The 14,077-nt window shown below is 40.9% G+C and overlaps 1 protein-coding gene across 1 annotated transcript in view; it reads right to left on the bottom strand.

The window, feature by feature from the left end:
• GPC5 (glypican 5) overlaps positions 1-12,437 on the bottom strand; it is a 655,903-nt gene extending 643,466 nt beyond the window's left edge. Inside the window, exon 1 of the mRNA XM_057307720.1 lies at positions 11,937-12,437. Within this exon, the coding sequence (XP_057163703.1) occupies positions 11,937-12,405 (469 nt within the window). The 5' untranslated portion in view covers positions 12,406-12,437. The remainder of the gene's footprint in view (positions 1-11,936) is intronic.
• Positions 12,438-14,077: the final 1,640 nt, after the last annotated feature.

Here is a 14,077-nt window from a genome sequence, read left to right on the forward strand (position 1 = left end):
ACCTGAAAGAGATAGGCACCACCAATGTTCTTCATAGAAGGGGTGAAGGGAAAGAGAGGCAAAGGAACAATTAATAAAAACATAATCATGAGGCAGCTGAATGTGAATAGGGAAATCATCACTGATTGGAACTTCTAAAAACGTTAATGCATTAACTATAGAACAGATTTATGTTTTGACACATTTTAATTACAAATCAAATATTCTCTGAAAGCTCTGGGTTTAAATATTTAAAGTATGTAAAGTTTTGTCATATAGGATCCTGGAAGGAAATAGATCAGTACTGTTAAATAGGATTATTTAATAAAATACTTATAAAGGGACAGGCATAGGAAGACTGTAAGAGATCCTGCAGTACTCCCCCGCCACCACCAAGCTAGTAACTGTGGAGAAGAAGCTGTTAATACCTCTTAGGGGGCAGGAAAATAAAGTATTTACCAGAATCCAGAGAGAGTTGTGAGGTCACCTGCCAAGAGCTGTTTGCTAAGATAAAAGAACGGAGACAGCCTGCGTTGACTCTCTAGGGTGAAACCAGCACAGTCCACCAGCCCAGGCTGCTGCCTAGCCACTGCTTTCCTCCGATGCCAGAGGCAAGAAGGCCCACTGACACCCTGCTGACCGCCCAGACACAGAGCAGAGTGGGGCATCCACCCGAAGGGCCAGAGACGTGCCAGCACACTGCGCCTTTGCGTCTTTCACATGGAAGGAAAAGTTCTTATCCCCAACACAGGGACACACAAAGTCCAACCAGTACTGCGACATGCAAAACCACGATAAAACACAGCAGAGAATTATCTCCTCCTCACCTGCCCAAGTCAATTCTCTACTATAGAGCCCAGCCCTGCTAGTATTCACTCAGCACCCTCTTGATCTTCAAGGAATTAATTTAAATGACAATATTCTGTAAAAGACTAGCCTTTAGTTCTTAAACTACATAACAGGGATAAACAAATTTTACCGTGGGATTAAAGGATAAATAATAAACTATTTAATTTATTAACTAAACTAAGGAATGAAAACCTGGACTATGTCTCCAAGAATACAGGATTAATACTATGAGGGTGAGTGAAGGGAGAAAAATACTTGACACTTTGGTATTTTATTAGCATGAAGGAAAAGGGATTTCTACTATGATTTCTTTGCCTGCTCCCTGATCCAGCATAAAGAATTGTTTAAAAGTATCAAAAAAGAACATCTGTAATAGAATCAACTAGGTAGCATTTTGTAGAGAATGGTACTATTTACAGTTTTTTCCCCATACCATGTGGTCCTCAGAAACCACTGAAAGGGAAAAGAAAAAACCTCTATCATTCCTGTGAAGAAAGGAAAACACTTTCTGAGAAATTGAGTTGTTTGCTAAAGGTCACATAGCTAATAAGTGATAGAGTCAAGACTAAGCTATTTCAAAAACTCGAAGTTCATTGTTATTCACTAAAATATGTGACCATAATATGGGATAAATTATAAGGCGAAATGTTTTTTCCTGTTTATCCCATGGCAACATTTCAATGTTTTGTCATATCTACTATTTTTCTTTGTTTTGCATGTAAGATATCTCCAAAGGTGAGTAGAATATTAAATATTTAATAGCCTGCGGCTTATTTGTGCCCCTGAACTTGTAAAAGTAAAAAGTAAAATTTAGTTTTGTAACTAAAGCTCTTAACTGTACACACACAGATCCTCATAACTTCACCTGACAAACAGGACCCGGAAAGACTCCTGGATTCCTCAGCTTTTTCCCCCTTTCCGTGTTATTCCTACTTCCTTCACCTTTTAAGTTGGTCAAAAAAACTTCGTTAAAAATGACTTTTTTTTTTCTCCCAGAGTGAAATGTATTCCAAGACTGGTGAGAACAGACTGTTAATCTCTTCCTTTTATTGACCTACTTCAGTTTCAGGTCATTAAACACAGACATTTTCAATGATCAAAAGAAAATGAACCAAATGTAACTTGCTACAACCTTACTAAATAAGAGAGTTGTTCAAAAGGCAAATAAATCTGAACAGGTAATTTAATATTGACAATCTTCCATTTAAAGAATATATATGTAATGAACAAGGACATCCAGAAATAATGTTTACATTCCTTTGATCAATGAAGGCACAGTCCTGTGCTTATTATCAGACTCCTTCTTGGTTCTTACCCTCCCCCAAACACAATGTTGAAGAAATCATGAACTGAAGACAAAGAAAAGCAAAAGATTACGAGCTCTAAAAAGATAGCTGCAAAGATTACTTAATTATACTGCCTATACACAATTATAAAAGCTAAAATAAATGTGGTTATCATAGCACAGAAGGAAGGAAAACTGGTCATTCAAACCCATTACCCTAATAAGAGTAATAAACAATTTACAAAACAAGAAATGTTTACTGTTTCATTTATTTGAAACATAAATTTAAGTCCATAGCTGAACCATATCGAAATAAGCATGTCTCATCAGCACTGACTTAAATAATCCCTCTATTTAGGTAGAATTTCCTAATACCTCTTTTCAGATATCCTCAATAACTAACCAACTATATACTTCATACAGAAAAAAAATTGTTTTTTCAAAGTGTCATTGAAAGAGGTTCTAAAGACTAGGTGTTTCTAAAACTGGAATTGTTGGAAATACTTTGGAGACAGATTTTACCTGCTACCATAGACCATGTTTTGTGATTTAGCAACAATTATTTGTTTGCTTGTTCTGAAAGGCCTGGTCTCTCTACTTGGTCTGCGTGGAGTCTGGACCCCAAGCTGGTATCTTTTAACATAGGAATAACTCCATAGCACAGGAATAACTCCATAGGTAAGTGACATGTGTTTTACTGCCAACATGGAATTAACAAGAGTGGGAGATGGAAAAACTGAACCATTCCTTACTGTTAATTTCCTCAGAGAAAGAAACCACCAAAAAAAAGGGGGGGGTGAGAAAGAAAAAATCAAATAAAAAACAAACCCACCAATCCAGAGCCAAATATAAATTACATCTGCCCACCTTATATTTCTCCATTCTCCCAACAGACAAATTAATGCTCGAAGTCAGATCAGTCACTGTCTACATGATGATAAAAACTGTGTAAATGAATCCCTTAACTGTTAAATAATCTTCCTTTCCTTGTAGGACACTTGAGGAAACTTTCTTCCGGACATTTGTTTGGCAACTCATTTACTCTGTTTCAAAAATACTGGATAATGTAGATAAAAATTCCTTTAAGTTTAAACTTAAAAGGGCTGGGTCACTTTATAGAATTTGCGGCAGGGGTACATAAGAAAATACTGACTCCTCGAAAATAATTTACTCAACACCACAACTGAGCCCAGGTCAGAAGATTTTTTTAAAACATAACCTCCTACATTTCCCATTCTGTTAATATTAAGCAGAGAAAACATAAGTAAACACAATAAACGGAGTCTGTTAGATAAGTATGCAGATAAGATTAATGCTATTAATCAAAATATATTTATTAATTTTGGCCTAATCACAAAACATTAGGATATATCGATCACAGATCCTACTCTCAAATAGCCTACAGTCTAGCAGAGGGAAAGAAATAGATTCAAAATTAATATTACTGCTTTGGGTCCCTATCTTATATGAGAAATAAATAAGTACTGATCTATATGAGGTGGGTTTGAGGATTTCAGGGCTGATCAAGGCCAAGACAGGACTTTTCCAAAAGGATGGTAGTAGGAGACAGTGAGCTTTATTTGAGTGGCACTTTGACAGGCTCCACGAGAAGGGATGTCCCTCACAATAAGAGACCTTCCAGAGACAATAACGCAAGGCCCCCACCCAGAAGAGAAAGACGACAAGGAAACTCTCAGGAGAGAAGGGAACAGCAGAAGGGGCTCGTGTATCTTGTATCTCGGTGAGATTGCTCAGCAACGAGATGGGAAGTCTCTGAGTCAGGGAGCTTCGAAGGGCAGCGGTGGCTTGGGTCTTTCAGAGCCGCCACGTGTGTTTTAGCTACGGCTAGCGGATGTCAGTGCAGTTTTGCAGAGCATGCAAAGCAAGCAAGCTCTAAGCAACTAAAAATATGCTCATCTGAGCTCTATTTAAAGCAACTGGATGTGTAAAAATTTGAGTTTGGCACTAGAGGGCTTTGGGCTAATAGTCCTAACCTGATGTGAAGAAGTAAAAAACACAGGGGCCAATCTTTAACCCATTTACACAACACCAGAAAAATTTAAAAATACCAAGATATATAGACAGCAGAATCTTGGATAGACTATCCATCTGTGGACGGACTTCAAGAGCTTAACTTAAGAATCAGAGAGGTTCAAAGGATGTAGAAAAATTCTTCAACAACTATTTCAATTCTTACTCCGCGTCAGACACCGCTCTAGGCAGCAGATACCCTTCAGTGAACAAGGTGCCCGACAGTACTGGCTACCTCGTTTACAGGGTCCGCGCCAAATGAGAAAGCAGGACTCTGAGCACACTTCAAGATGGCAACAGCAGAACATTAAACCGAGCACAGGGCCTTCTGAGAGTGGGACCCTGTGAGAGTGCACAGGTCACGTGCCCATGAACCCGGCCTTGGTAGACACGTTCTCTCTTCTCTTCATACAATCTAGTGGTGACAGAGCAATAGCAAAAAGAAAGAAAAACACATGGCACCATGGAAGAAAAAAGGGAATTCTACAATAATAACTGGGGTAACATAGTTCAATGAACTTTGAGAAAAGCCTCTCCAAAGAGTTGACATTTCAGCCGAGACCTGAGCCAGTCAGATAGATAATGTGCTTGTGTGAAGGAGCCATAGGTTGGACAGTTTACGCCAATGGTTCTCAACCAGGTAATGCGAAGAGTTACTGGTGGTTATTTCTGGATGGTAAATTTTGCTTCCTTTGTACTTTTCAGTACTTTGAATTTTCAAGAAAATGTGTACTCTTTCATAAAAACATGAAAGTGCAAAATCTCATTTTCTTTCTATGAACGTGCATTATGCATTCAATTTACATAGCACCCATATGTGAACTTGATATGGCTAATCAAAGACCTAGAGGGGATTATGCTAAGTGAAATAAGTCAGACAGGGAAAGACAAATACTGGATGTACTGGATGATTTTACTTATATGTGAAATTTTAAAAAACAAATGAAAAGACAAAACAAAGAGAAGCAGACTCATGCATACAGGAAACAAACTGTTGGTTACCAGTGGGGGGAGGGGCTGGGGGATGGACGAAACAGATACAGGGGATTAAGATTTTACAGTTTTAAAATATATAAGTCATGGGGATATAATGTACAACTCAGGGAATATAGTCAATAACACCGTAATAATTCTTTATGGTCACAGAGGTAACTAGACTTATTGTGCAGATCATTTCATAATACATAAAAATACCAAATCACTATGAGGTACACGTGAAACTAACAGGATACTGTATGTCAATTATGCTTCAATAAAAAATTAAAATTAAAAAAAATTTAAAATCTTAAAAATAATTTTTAAAAGAAACAGTAAGTGTTGGCAAGGATGTGAAGAAAAAGGAACACTGGTGCACTGCTGGTGGGCATGCAAACTAGTGTGGCCACTGTGGAAGACAGCATGGAGGGTCCTCAGAAAGGTAAAAATAGAACTGCCCTATGACCCAGTATTTGCACTACTGGGAATTTATCCAAAGAATAAGAAAACACTATTCAAAGGGATACATGAACCCCTATATTGTATTGTTTATTGTAGCATTATTTATAATAGCCAAACTATGGAAGCAGCCCAAGTGTCCATCAATAAATGAACGGATAAAAAAGAGGTGGGATATATACGCAATGGAGTATTATTCAGCCAAAAAAAAAAAAAAATGAAATCTTGCCATTTGCAACAAAATGGATGGCTCTAGAGGAGAGTATGATGCTAAGTGAAATAAGCCACTCTCCTATATGCTGGCTAAGTGAACATAAAAAACATTTTTAAATTTTAAAAAGGAAAAAAAAAAAAGAAATAAGCCAGTCAGGGAAACACAAATACCATAGGATTTCACTCATTTGTGGAATTTAAGAAATAAAAAACAAAGGAGAAAGAAAAGAGAGAAGACAAACCAAAAACAAACCCTTAACTATAGAGAATAAAGAGAGGGATTCCAGAAAGGAGAGAGTAGGGGGATGGATGAAACAGGTGAAGGAGATTAAGAGTAAACTTACCTTGTTGAGCACTGAGTAATATATGGAATAGTTGAATCTCTATATTGTATACTTGAAACTAATACAGCACTGTATCTTAAACATTGACATTAAAATAAAATAAAATAATTTTTAAAATAACAGAATATGATAATAACATTTTTTTAAAAGCTGTCCTAAATGCTGTGACTCAAAGAAGAATGACTAATGACATTAGGGTGATTTTAACAGTGACATTAGTGAAATTTGAAATTTCTAAAGCTGAAAAGAGGAAGAACTGAGGACACAGTTGGTGTTGTCTTTTCTTCTAGTTGAAGGTCCGGCTTTCATAAAAGAAAGATAGATATGGAAAATGACTATTCTCTATTAAAAGTAAAGCTATTGTTACTCAACCAACCAGATCAGGCACCACATTAACAGACAATCTATTGCAACAAAGCATGTGACTGAAGTCTCTCATGACCCCATTCTAAGGTTTGTGGTTTCTTCAACAGTTATACCAAGAGGCCACTGATTTATAAATCACTTCTGTTTAAAAGAGACCTCTGTTTGTTGTAATGTTGCTGTTGGTGTTATTCCAGTTAATGACAAAATGAATATCACAGACTTAGAAGGTCTCCTTATCAAACCTGGAAAGTAAATTACACACACACACACACACACACACACACACACAGACAAGATAAAAATCCATATTCCAGAAAGTCCTGGACAAGCTGGAAACTGGTTGGTGGGAGGATACAATAATTATAAAATGTTATTCTTAAGTTCTCCAAACTGCACCTCTCCTAAAGCCAATTATACAAATATAGGATGTTGGACACTTGGCAAAAAAGAATTTAAATTGTGGGATGGAGGGAGGATGGGAACACACACAACATTTATACTTGCTGGGAAGCTGAGTATGAGGAACTGGGGTGTGATTAGTGCAATTCCAGCCCCTGACGGACACTCACACTCCGTGGCCTTCAAGTAGAAAATCATACTCTCTGTCCTATCAGTGAGCCTCACTAAAGGCCTGGATAAAAATGACACACATGATTCTCACAGCCATCAATGCACACACTCGATTTTGCAGAGGAGAAAGTGACACGCTGCCCTGACAGTGGAACTACGTCTTGATGTTTACAAGTCAACACAGACGACATCCACAGCTCAGAAAGGAATGATGGGACAAAGCCACTTGAGACCTGCATGAGGCAGGAGAGCCACCAGGACACTCTGCAACCTCAAAAATGACTCAACAGCCCCCTCTTTTGCCAATAAGAGGCCTGCGGCCTCTTTCGTAGTGATGACTACCCCCACCTTAACCGTCCTAGCCCCTAAGCAAGTTGTAAAGACCCTCAATTCCTGAACTGCCCTGCTTCATTCAACAGTCCTCGTACCACGCAGCAAAAGCCCAAATCTTTAAAAAAGCCCCTCCCCCGCAGCCCTTCACCAAGACCCCCAGAGTTCCTGTGGTGAGTGACCGCCCCTGCCCCAGCAAGCCACACGAGCCTACTCTGTTTGATTACAGGGTTCGTTCTGGTGGGTTTCAGTGGATGGGCTTCAACACAGCACAATCCTGATATTAATAATCTGCCCCAACATCGAACCATGGGTCCCTTTTACGGCTTTGGAAATGTGATCACCAAACTATGTTGCTCAAGTAGCAGAAAGGGCTAAATTCATGAGAAACAACAGTTCCGGTCTGAGATCAATGAATGGCTATGGCCATCAGCCAGTTAACTGTATAAATCCCCAAAACACCCTATAGGCGCTACTTGGCCTCCCTGAACCCAGACAGCAGAGCCAGGACGGTGGTAGAAGCAGTAGCTATGGGCTCTGCAGCCAGCAGCAACACAAATCTGTTTCTTAGAGTTTCCGTTAGCTCACAGAAATATATATATATATATACACTTACATATATATTTACCATAACCTAATAAAAACCATTTAGATAGATTTCTTTCTTAGAGCTTCCATTAGCTCATGAACAGAAACAGAAGATTTACTATAACCTAATAAATTCCATTTTGAACAGAAACTTATTTCCCAATTTTAGAAACAATGATTTGTGACCAAAAAAAACCCGTTTATTATAAAAACATCTTCTGTTGTATAGAGATCTAAAACTAAAATGTCACCCTTAAAGGCCACGTCTAGTTAAATATCAAGACACTAAATAAAAAATTGTAATGACAACAGCACATTTTGCTAGCACTTACTATGTGCCTGGATTTGTGCTATTTTGTACACACATATTATTTCATTTCATCTCTGCAACAACCCTTTAAGAACTCATATTCCCATCTTGTAGATGATAAATCAGAGGTTCAAAGGGAACAATCAATTAGCCGAGGTCCCACAGCTAGAAGGGGCAGAACCAAGTTTTGAAACCCAATGTCCGTAATTCCAAACTCCAAGGTTACCAGGTAGATTTTCTGCTGGGTGTGAGAATGAATCAACACTGTCCTGAAGCAATTATAAGATTGGATCATAAGGAAAGCAGTTAAAAAATAAAACTATACAGCACTAAAGTGTCCTTTAGTATTAGAATTTCATTTTGCCACATCAAGTTTATTTTTATTATCTCATTTATGGGCAAAAGCTACCAAGAAAAAGTTATTTTTCACAAACTACTCCTTGTACCAATGAACATCCACTTTTTAAAAACCAGTTGGTATATAAATTACCTGAATATAGTCTTGGATTTTTTTATGAGCTTCTCCTTTCTGAATTATCTTCTTGAAAAAGGGAAAGAATGCAAGTGTGAACAATGCATGTGTGAAGAGAATTTCAATGGGAAGGCATTATCCCTCCTCCCCAATAAATAAAATAAAAATAAAAAGACCTTTAAAAGGCACTTTCACTAAGTTTTTTTTTTTTCCTGAATAAAATAAACAAGAGCAAAGGTCACCTTGACTACTACTTAGGAAATAAAATCAGAATGCAGGAAAATCTGTAATTCTAATCACATTTACACCTTCTCTTCTTTTTTACATTTCTTATCCAACATCCTTAGGAGCTCAATAGGCTTAAAAGAATTGGAGCAGGGTAGAGAACAAAGGTGAGGAAAATCTGAGAAATTACTTGAATGGCTGTTCCCACCATTTTAATAATTCCAAATTGGGTAACATAGTTTTCAAAAGATGTAAAAGTCACAAATGTAGGAAGAAACCATAAAAAGTTGTTCTACCTGCTTATATTATAAAAATAGGATTCTGACTAGACTTCTTAGGAATTAACCACTTGAAGACAGTAAATGAAGAAAGAGCTCACATGCACACACACGCACACATGTTTCAAATATCAAATTTAAATGTATTAGCTTTTGGCGGGGGGGGGGGGGACAGAGGGAGAGGGAGAGAGAGGATGTTAAGCAGGCTCTGACCTCAGGACTCTGAAAGCATGACCTGAGCCAAAATCAAGAGTCCAACACTTAACCAACAGACTGAGCCACCCGGGCGCCCCCTAAATATTTTAGCTTTAGTCAGTGAAAGCCCATGTGCCAAATAAATACGTTCATTACAAGCAATATCAATATTTGTATTCTTACGTGGAGATGACTACTTAGATTAACTATTGTTGTCTCTTGAGACTGAGGATGTTCTTAGAAAACAAGACACCCAACTGCTATGCTCAATCAAGCCAAATGTTATAGATCATATATAAATACAAAAATAAAGAAAAACAGTTACGAAGCACATCGTATGTGTGGTTTACTCCATTTGGGAATGAGATTGTTATAGTGGGAAACAGAGAAGCATCAATGTCAAAAGAAATAGTTTAATATTTCATTTAATTATTCAAATAAAGCAATCACTAACAATACAGAGACCAGAATGATTCTAATCAAGGTGATTCTAATTCAGAATAATACTTTCATGTGACTTTTTCTTAATGCAAATATCAAAGGAATTTAGCCCTTCTTTTCACCAGCTCCACCTATGTCCCTAAGACTGCAACCCTGCACAGCCCCTTTCGTAGGTACTGCTAGGATTCCTCCTCCGTCAAGTTAAGCCACAGATAAAGGAAGGTACTAGCAATGGGGAAGCAATACAGAATGTCTTAGAAAAGAAAGTGCTTCCCATCCTGACTCTTTTTTAGGGGTCATATATATCAGATGCAAATAAGGACACCATTTCTTTCTCTGTAGAGCCGAGCTTCGCCAATGATTGATACTCGGGAAAGTTCTTCAAAAGAGATGAAATAGACACAAGGTTCTAGAAATGTAACACCTCAACAGTGTGTTACATTCAGCAGGTACCAGAAAATGAGCTATGGGAAGGGCAGGGAAATTAAGGCCTGACTGGGGAGCTGTCAACACTTCCTGAACATATCAGCCAAAATTATAGCATCTGTGGGGCAAAATCTAATAATGCAGTTCAATGCCTTCACTCTGTCCCCCTGCCCAACACAGCTCCCACTTTAGCAGTATTAGTTACTGATAAGTGAAGTTTAGGGGTTTTTAATAAAAAGAATGCACTGATGTACAAGAATTGGTTTATAAAGGGGTACTATTGTTTAAGGAGAGAACTGCCCTAAGCTGAGAATACCAATTATTTTGTTTCAAGAAAAAGCACCTAGTACTGAATAGGCATTCAAATAAATACTTGAAATATTTCAAATATTAAAGACTGGTCGTGTAAACTAAAACGGATTCAATGTTCCCAAATGCTCAGATTTTCCTTGTAAGATGACTGGTGAACTGGGTTCACAACCAGCAAAGCAATCAAGCAAGACAGCTACAGCTCCATGGTGCTAAAAGCAAGTCTCTTCGCCCTAAAAACTCAGGCAGAGGACGTTATCTTAGACCGAAGCATCTTCTGCAAATTCTTTATTCAACCAATAAGCTCACAGCATTCGTCTGTGTGTTGAGTTCATAGCCAGGGTGCATTGCTCCAGTAAGATCTTAGCTTCAGACACCTGCTATTGCCTTCGATAACTAAGACCTAATCTTCCGGACCAAAGGTAAACTGGAAATCCCACCAGCAGAAGGAAATTTGCGCGGTAGGGGTGTGGAGCAGGGGGTAAAAGTGCTGGCAAACGGCACTTACAAGAAGCAGAATCTACACCGTCTACGCTCACGGTATTCCTTCCCCCTCAGTCTCTGGTTATATGTCTCATCCATATATGAGTGGCTTCCCGATAATGTTCAATTTGCTCGCCTGTTACCGTCACACCTTTCAGGCGTTGAAACTACCCAGGGGTCTGAGAGACGCACTGGGTAGTTCAGGTTCCCGCAAGGAGGGCTTGGTGCCAGGGCGCAGAGAGATGGCTAAGGGTCACGCCATTGTGGGTGTACGGGTCCGAGTCCTAATTAAAAAGGAGACCGGTTGCCCTTGCCAGTGCCCCGTTCTCCAGCAAAGGAGAAGAACACAGATTTGTATTTTTAGCATCAAACTTGGAGCGACCAACCCAACTCTGCCTACCACACGAGAAAACAGCAAACCGAGGCCCCCCGGCGGGGCAGTGGTGAAATTCCCACTCGCAAAAGACACGCAGTCAGGCCGCGCTTTCCCCAGCCGTCAGCTTTGCCGGCCTCTTCCAACGCATCGGCAGAGACTAACGGAGCCAGCGCGGGCGGCAAATGCCCAGAGCCCGGCTTAGCCGCAGGCGGAGTCAGGGAGTCCCCACAGCTGCGGGGCGCTCGGGATGTTCACACAGAGCTTCCTTCCTCAGAGGCCTCCCCAGGGTTCACCTTGCCCCGCCGGAGCGCCTGAAAAGTCATCTTCCCACGAACCGCCACCCCCAGAGGCCGGGTAGCGCGGAGTCGGCGCTCAGGACGCCCCCGGCCCACGTCGCGGCGCAGCGCCCTGCGTCCGCGCGCCGCGCCTCACCTGCCCGCGGCGAATCCGGCAGCCCCTTGACGGCTCCCACCAGGCGCCACTGGAAAAGTTTCCGAACTTCTTCGCAGCTCTGCACGCCCTCGCTCCGAGTAGACCCAACAAGAGCCAGAAGGAGGAGACAGCAACAGCCCGCGCGCCAGGTCTGTGCGTCCATCATCGGTGTCCTCGTCGCTCCTTCCCACGTAGTGGACTCCACTCTCCCCGCGCGCCCTGCGTTGCAGGCGCTGGAAAACGCTCGGCGGTCGCGGTTCCCAAAAGGTGCAAGCTGGCTGCAGGCGTTCCGGGGCCGTTCTGGGACACCGGCTTCACCTGGGGGCACTTGGCTTTCTCCCGAGGAGCTCCGAGGCTGAGACACCAGAGTTCTCGAGCAGAGCGCCGCGAGGTCTCCCTCTCCGGCGGGGGCGAGTTGGCGCTGAACCAGGGAGGAAAAGGGCTGGAGCCGCACGGAGCCGGCGAGCATCCGGCTCTGGCCACCGCAGCCGTAGCCGCGGGCTCAGCCAGCAGCAGCCAACCTGGGACGCGCCCGCCCGCCGTGCTCCGCGGGCAAGCCCCGCCCCTCCACGTTCCGCCCCGCGACCAGCCTCCGCCCCCACGCCACTCCCCCGGCGCGCGGCCCCCCGCGGCTCCGCCTTCCCGTGTCAACGCGGCCCCACGCAGGACAGACCTCCGAGCGGCCCTGCCTGGATCGAGGAAACAAATAAATAAAACGAAAGCCGGGCCTCGCTCTCCCGGTCCTTCTCTAGGAGAACGGTCTGATGAAAAGAGCGAATGTATGAAGAGGCTCAGAGAAGATAAGGGATGAGAAACACCAACTGGAAGTACGATGAAATATTTGACCAGAAGTTGAGGTCTTCAGTACATGGGAACCTGTATCGAAATTGCGTGAAATGGGATCTGGGCATGATCCAAGCGCAAAAACTTTACAGTGGAAGATCCCAATTGAGAAGCTTGATGGCATTCATAAGGTTTTAAGAGTGTCCATGAGAAGTTAACTTTTTAAAAACTGGTTTATGGTATTGCCTTGGAACATTTTTCCTGTAACATTAACAGTGATTCTCTGAAAGAATTTAGAAGTCATAAGAATTCCATTCAAACTTTATCAGGTTCATATTATCACGGTAAAGTCCAGTTTATTCTCTTGTCAACCTTTAGCACCATATTTTACTTTAGTATTTTGGTTCTATGTGGGCCCTTCTGAGCTTTATCACCTCTGGAATTTTTTAAAAACATTTTTCAAAGAATTTCTAAGATAACAGCGCTCAGGGGAGTTTCTAAAGATAGAAAAATGAAGACTTTAAGCAATTTAAAAATGACAAAGGAATTTTGTCCATTTACAATTTACAAAAAGAATACATTAGAAACCATAAACCAGTGGGTCCTGTGCATTTTCTAAATGTGATTGACTCAAGAGCGGGTGAGTGACAAGCCTCTCTTCATCTTCAGGCATCTGAAGGTACTACTCCTCCAGTCAAACAAAACTGCTCAAAAGCATCAGGCAGGGTAGACTACAAATGCCTCAACCACTTAAAAGGAATTTAATCTCAAATTTGAACCCTTGCCAAGAGATAGAGATGAATAATTTTAAGTCTTAGTTAAGTGTCATGGGACTTTTAATGACCATTTGATATCAAAGGCAGCGCTTTCAGCAGTAGATTGCTTGCGTTAAAACCATTCCAGGGAAATGGCTGAGATACTTCTTCAGTGAAATAGCGCTCACTTGCCTTTTGACATCAATTCCATGAATACTAGATTTTTTTTTTTTTTTGGAGAAGCTCTTAATAAATGAGAATTGAAAAAAAAATAAAGCTGCTTTTAAATTCAAGGACTTCAAGCAAAGCTTTATATATGTATCGCAAGGGGGGCCAGGAGGAACTTCCCTGTGAACTTCTTCCCTAACCACCAAGCATGGAGAGATTGCTTGGAAGTCAGCGATGTATATCTATGAGAAGAACAAGAAGAATGACCATGAGGATGTGTATAGCGCCTGGGTGACAGCACTCTGAGTGCTTTTAATGAATACGAATTCACTCATTTAATCTTTAGAACAACCCTATAAAGTAGTTACTATTACTGCTGTTTTACAGATGAGGAACAGAGAGGTGAAGTGGCTTGTCCTAGACCAACATAGCTGT

Source organism: Ursus arctos, unplaced genomic scaffold (genome assembly GCF_023065955.2).
Source record: "Ursus arctos isolate Adak ecotype North America unplaced genomic scaffold, UrsArc2.0 scaffold_10, whole genome shotgun sequence".
Taxonomy (NCBI): domain Eukaryota; kingdom Metazoa; phylum Chordata; class Mammalia; order Carnivora; family Ursidae; genus Ursus; species Ursus arctos.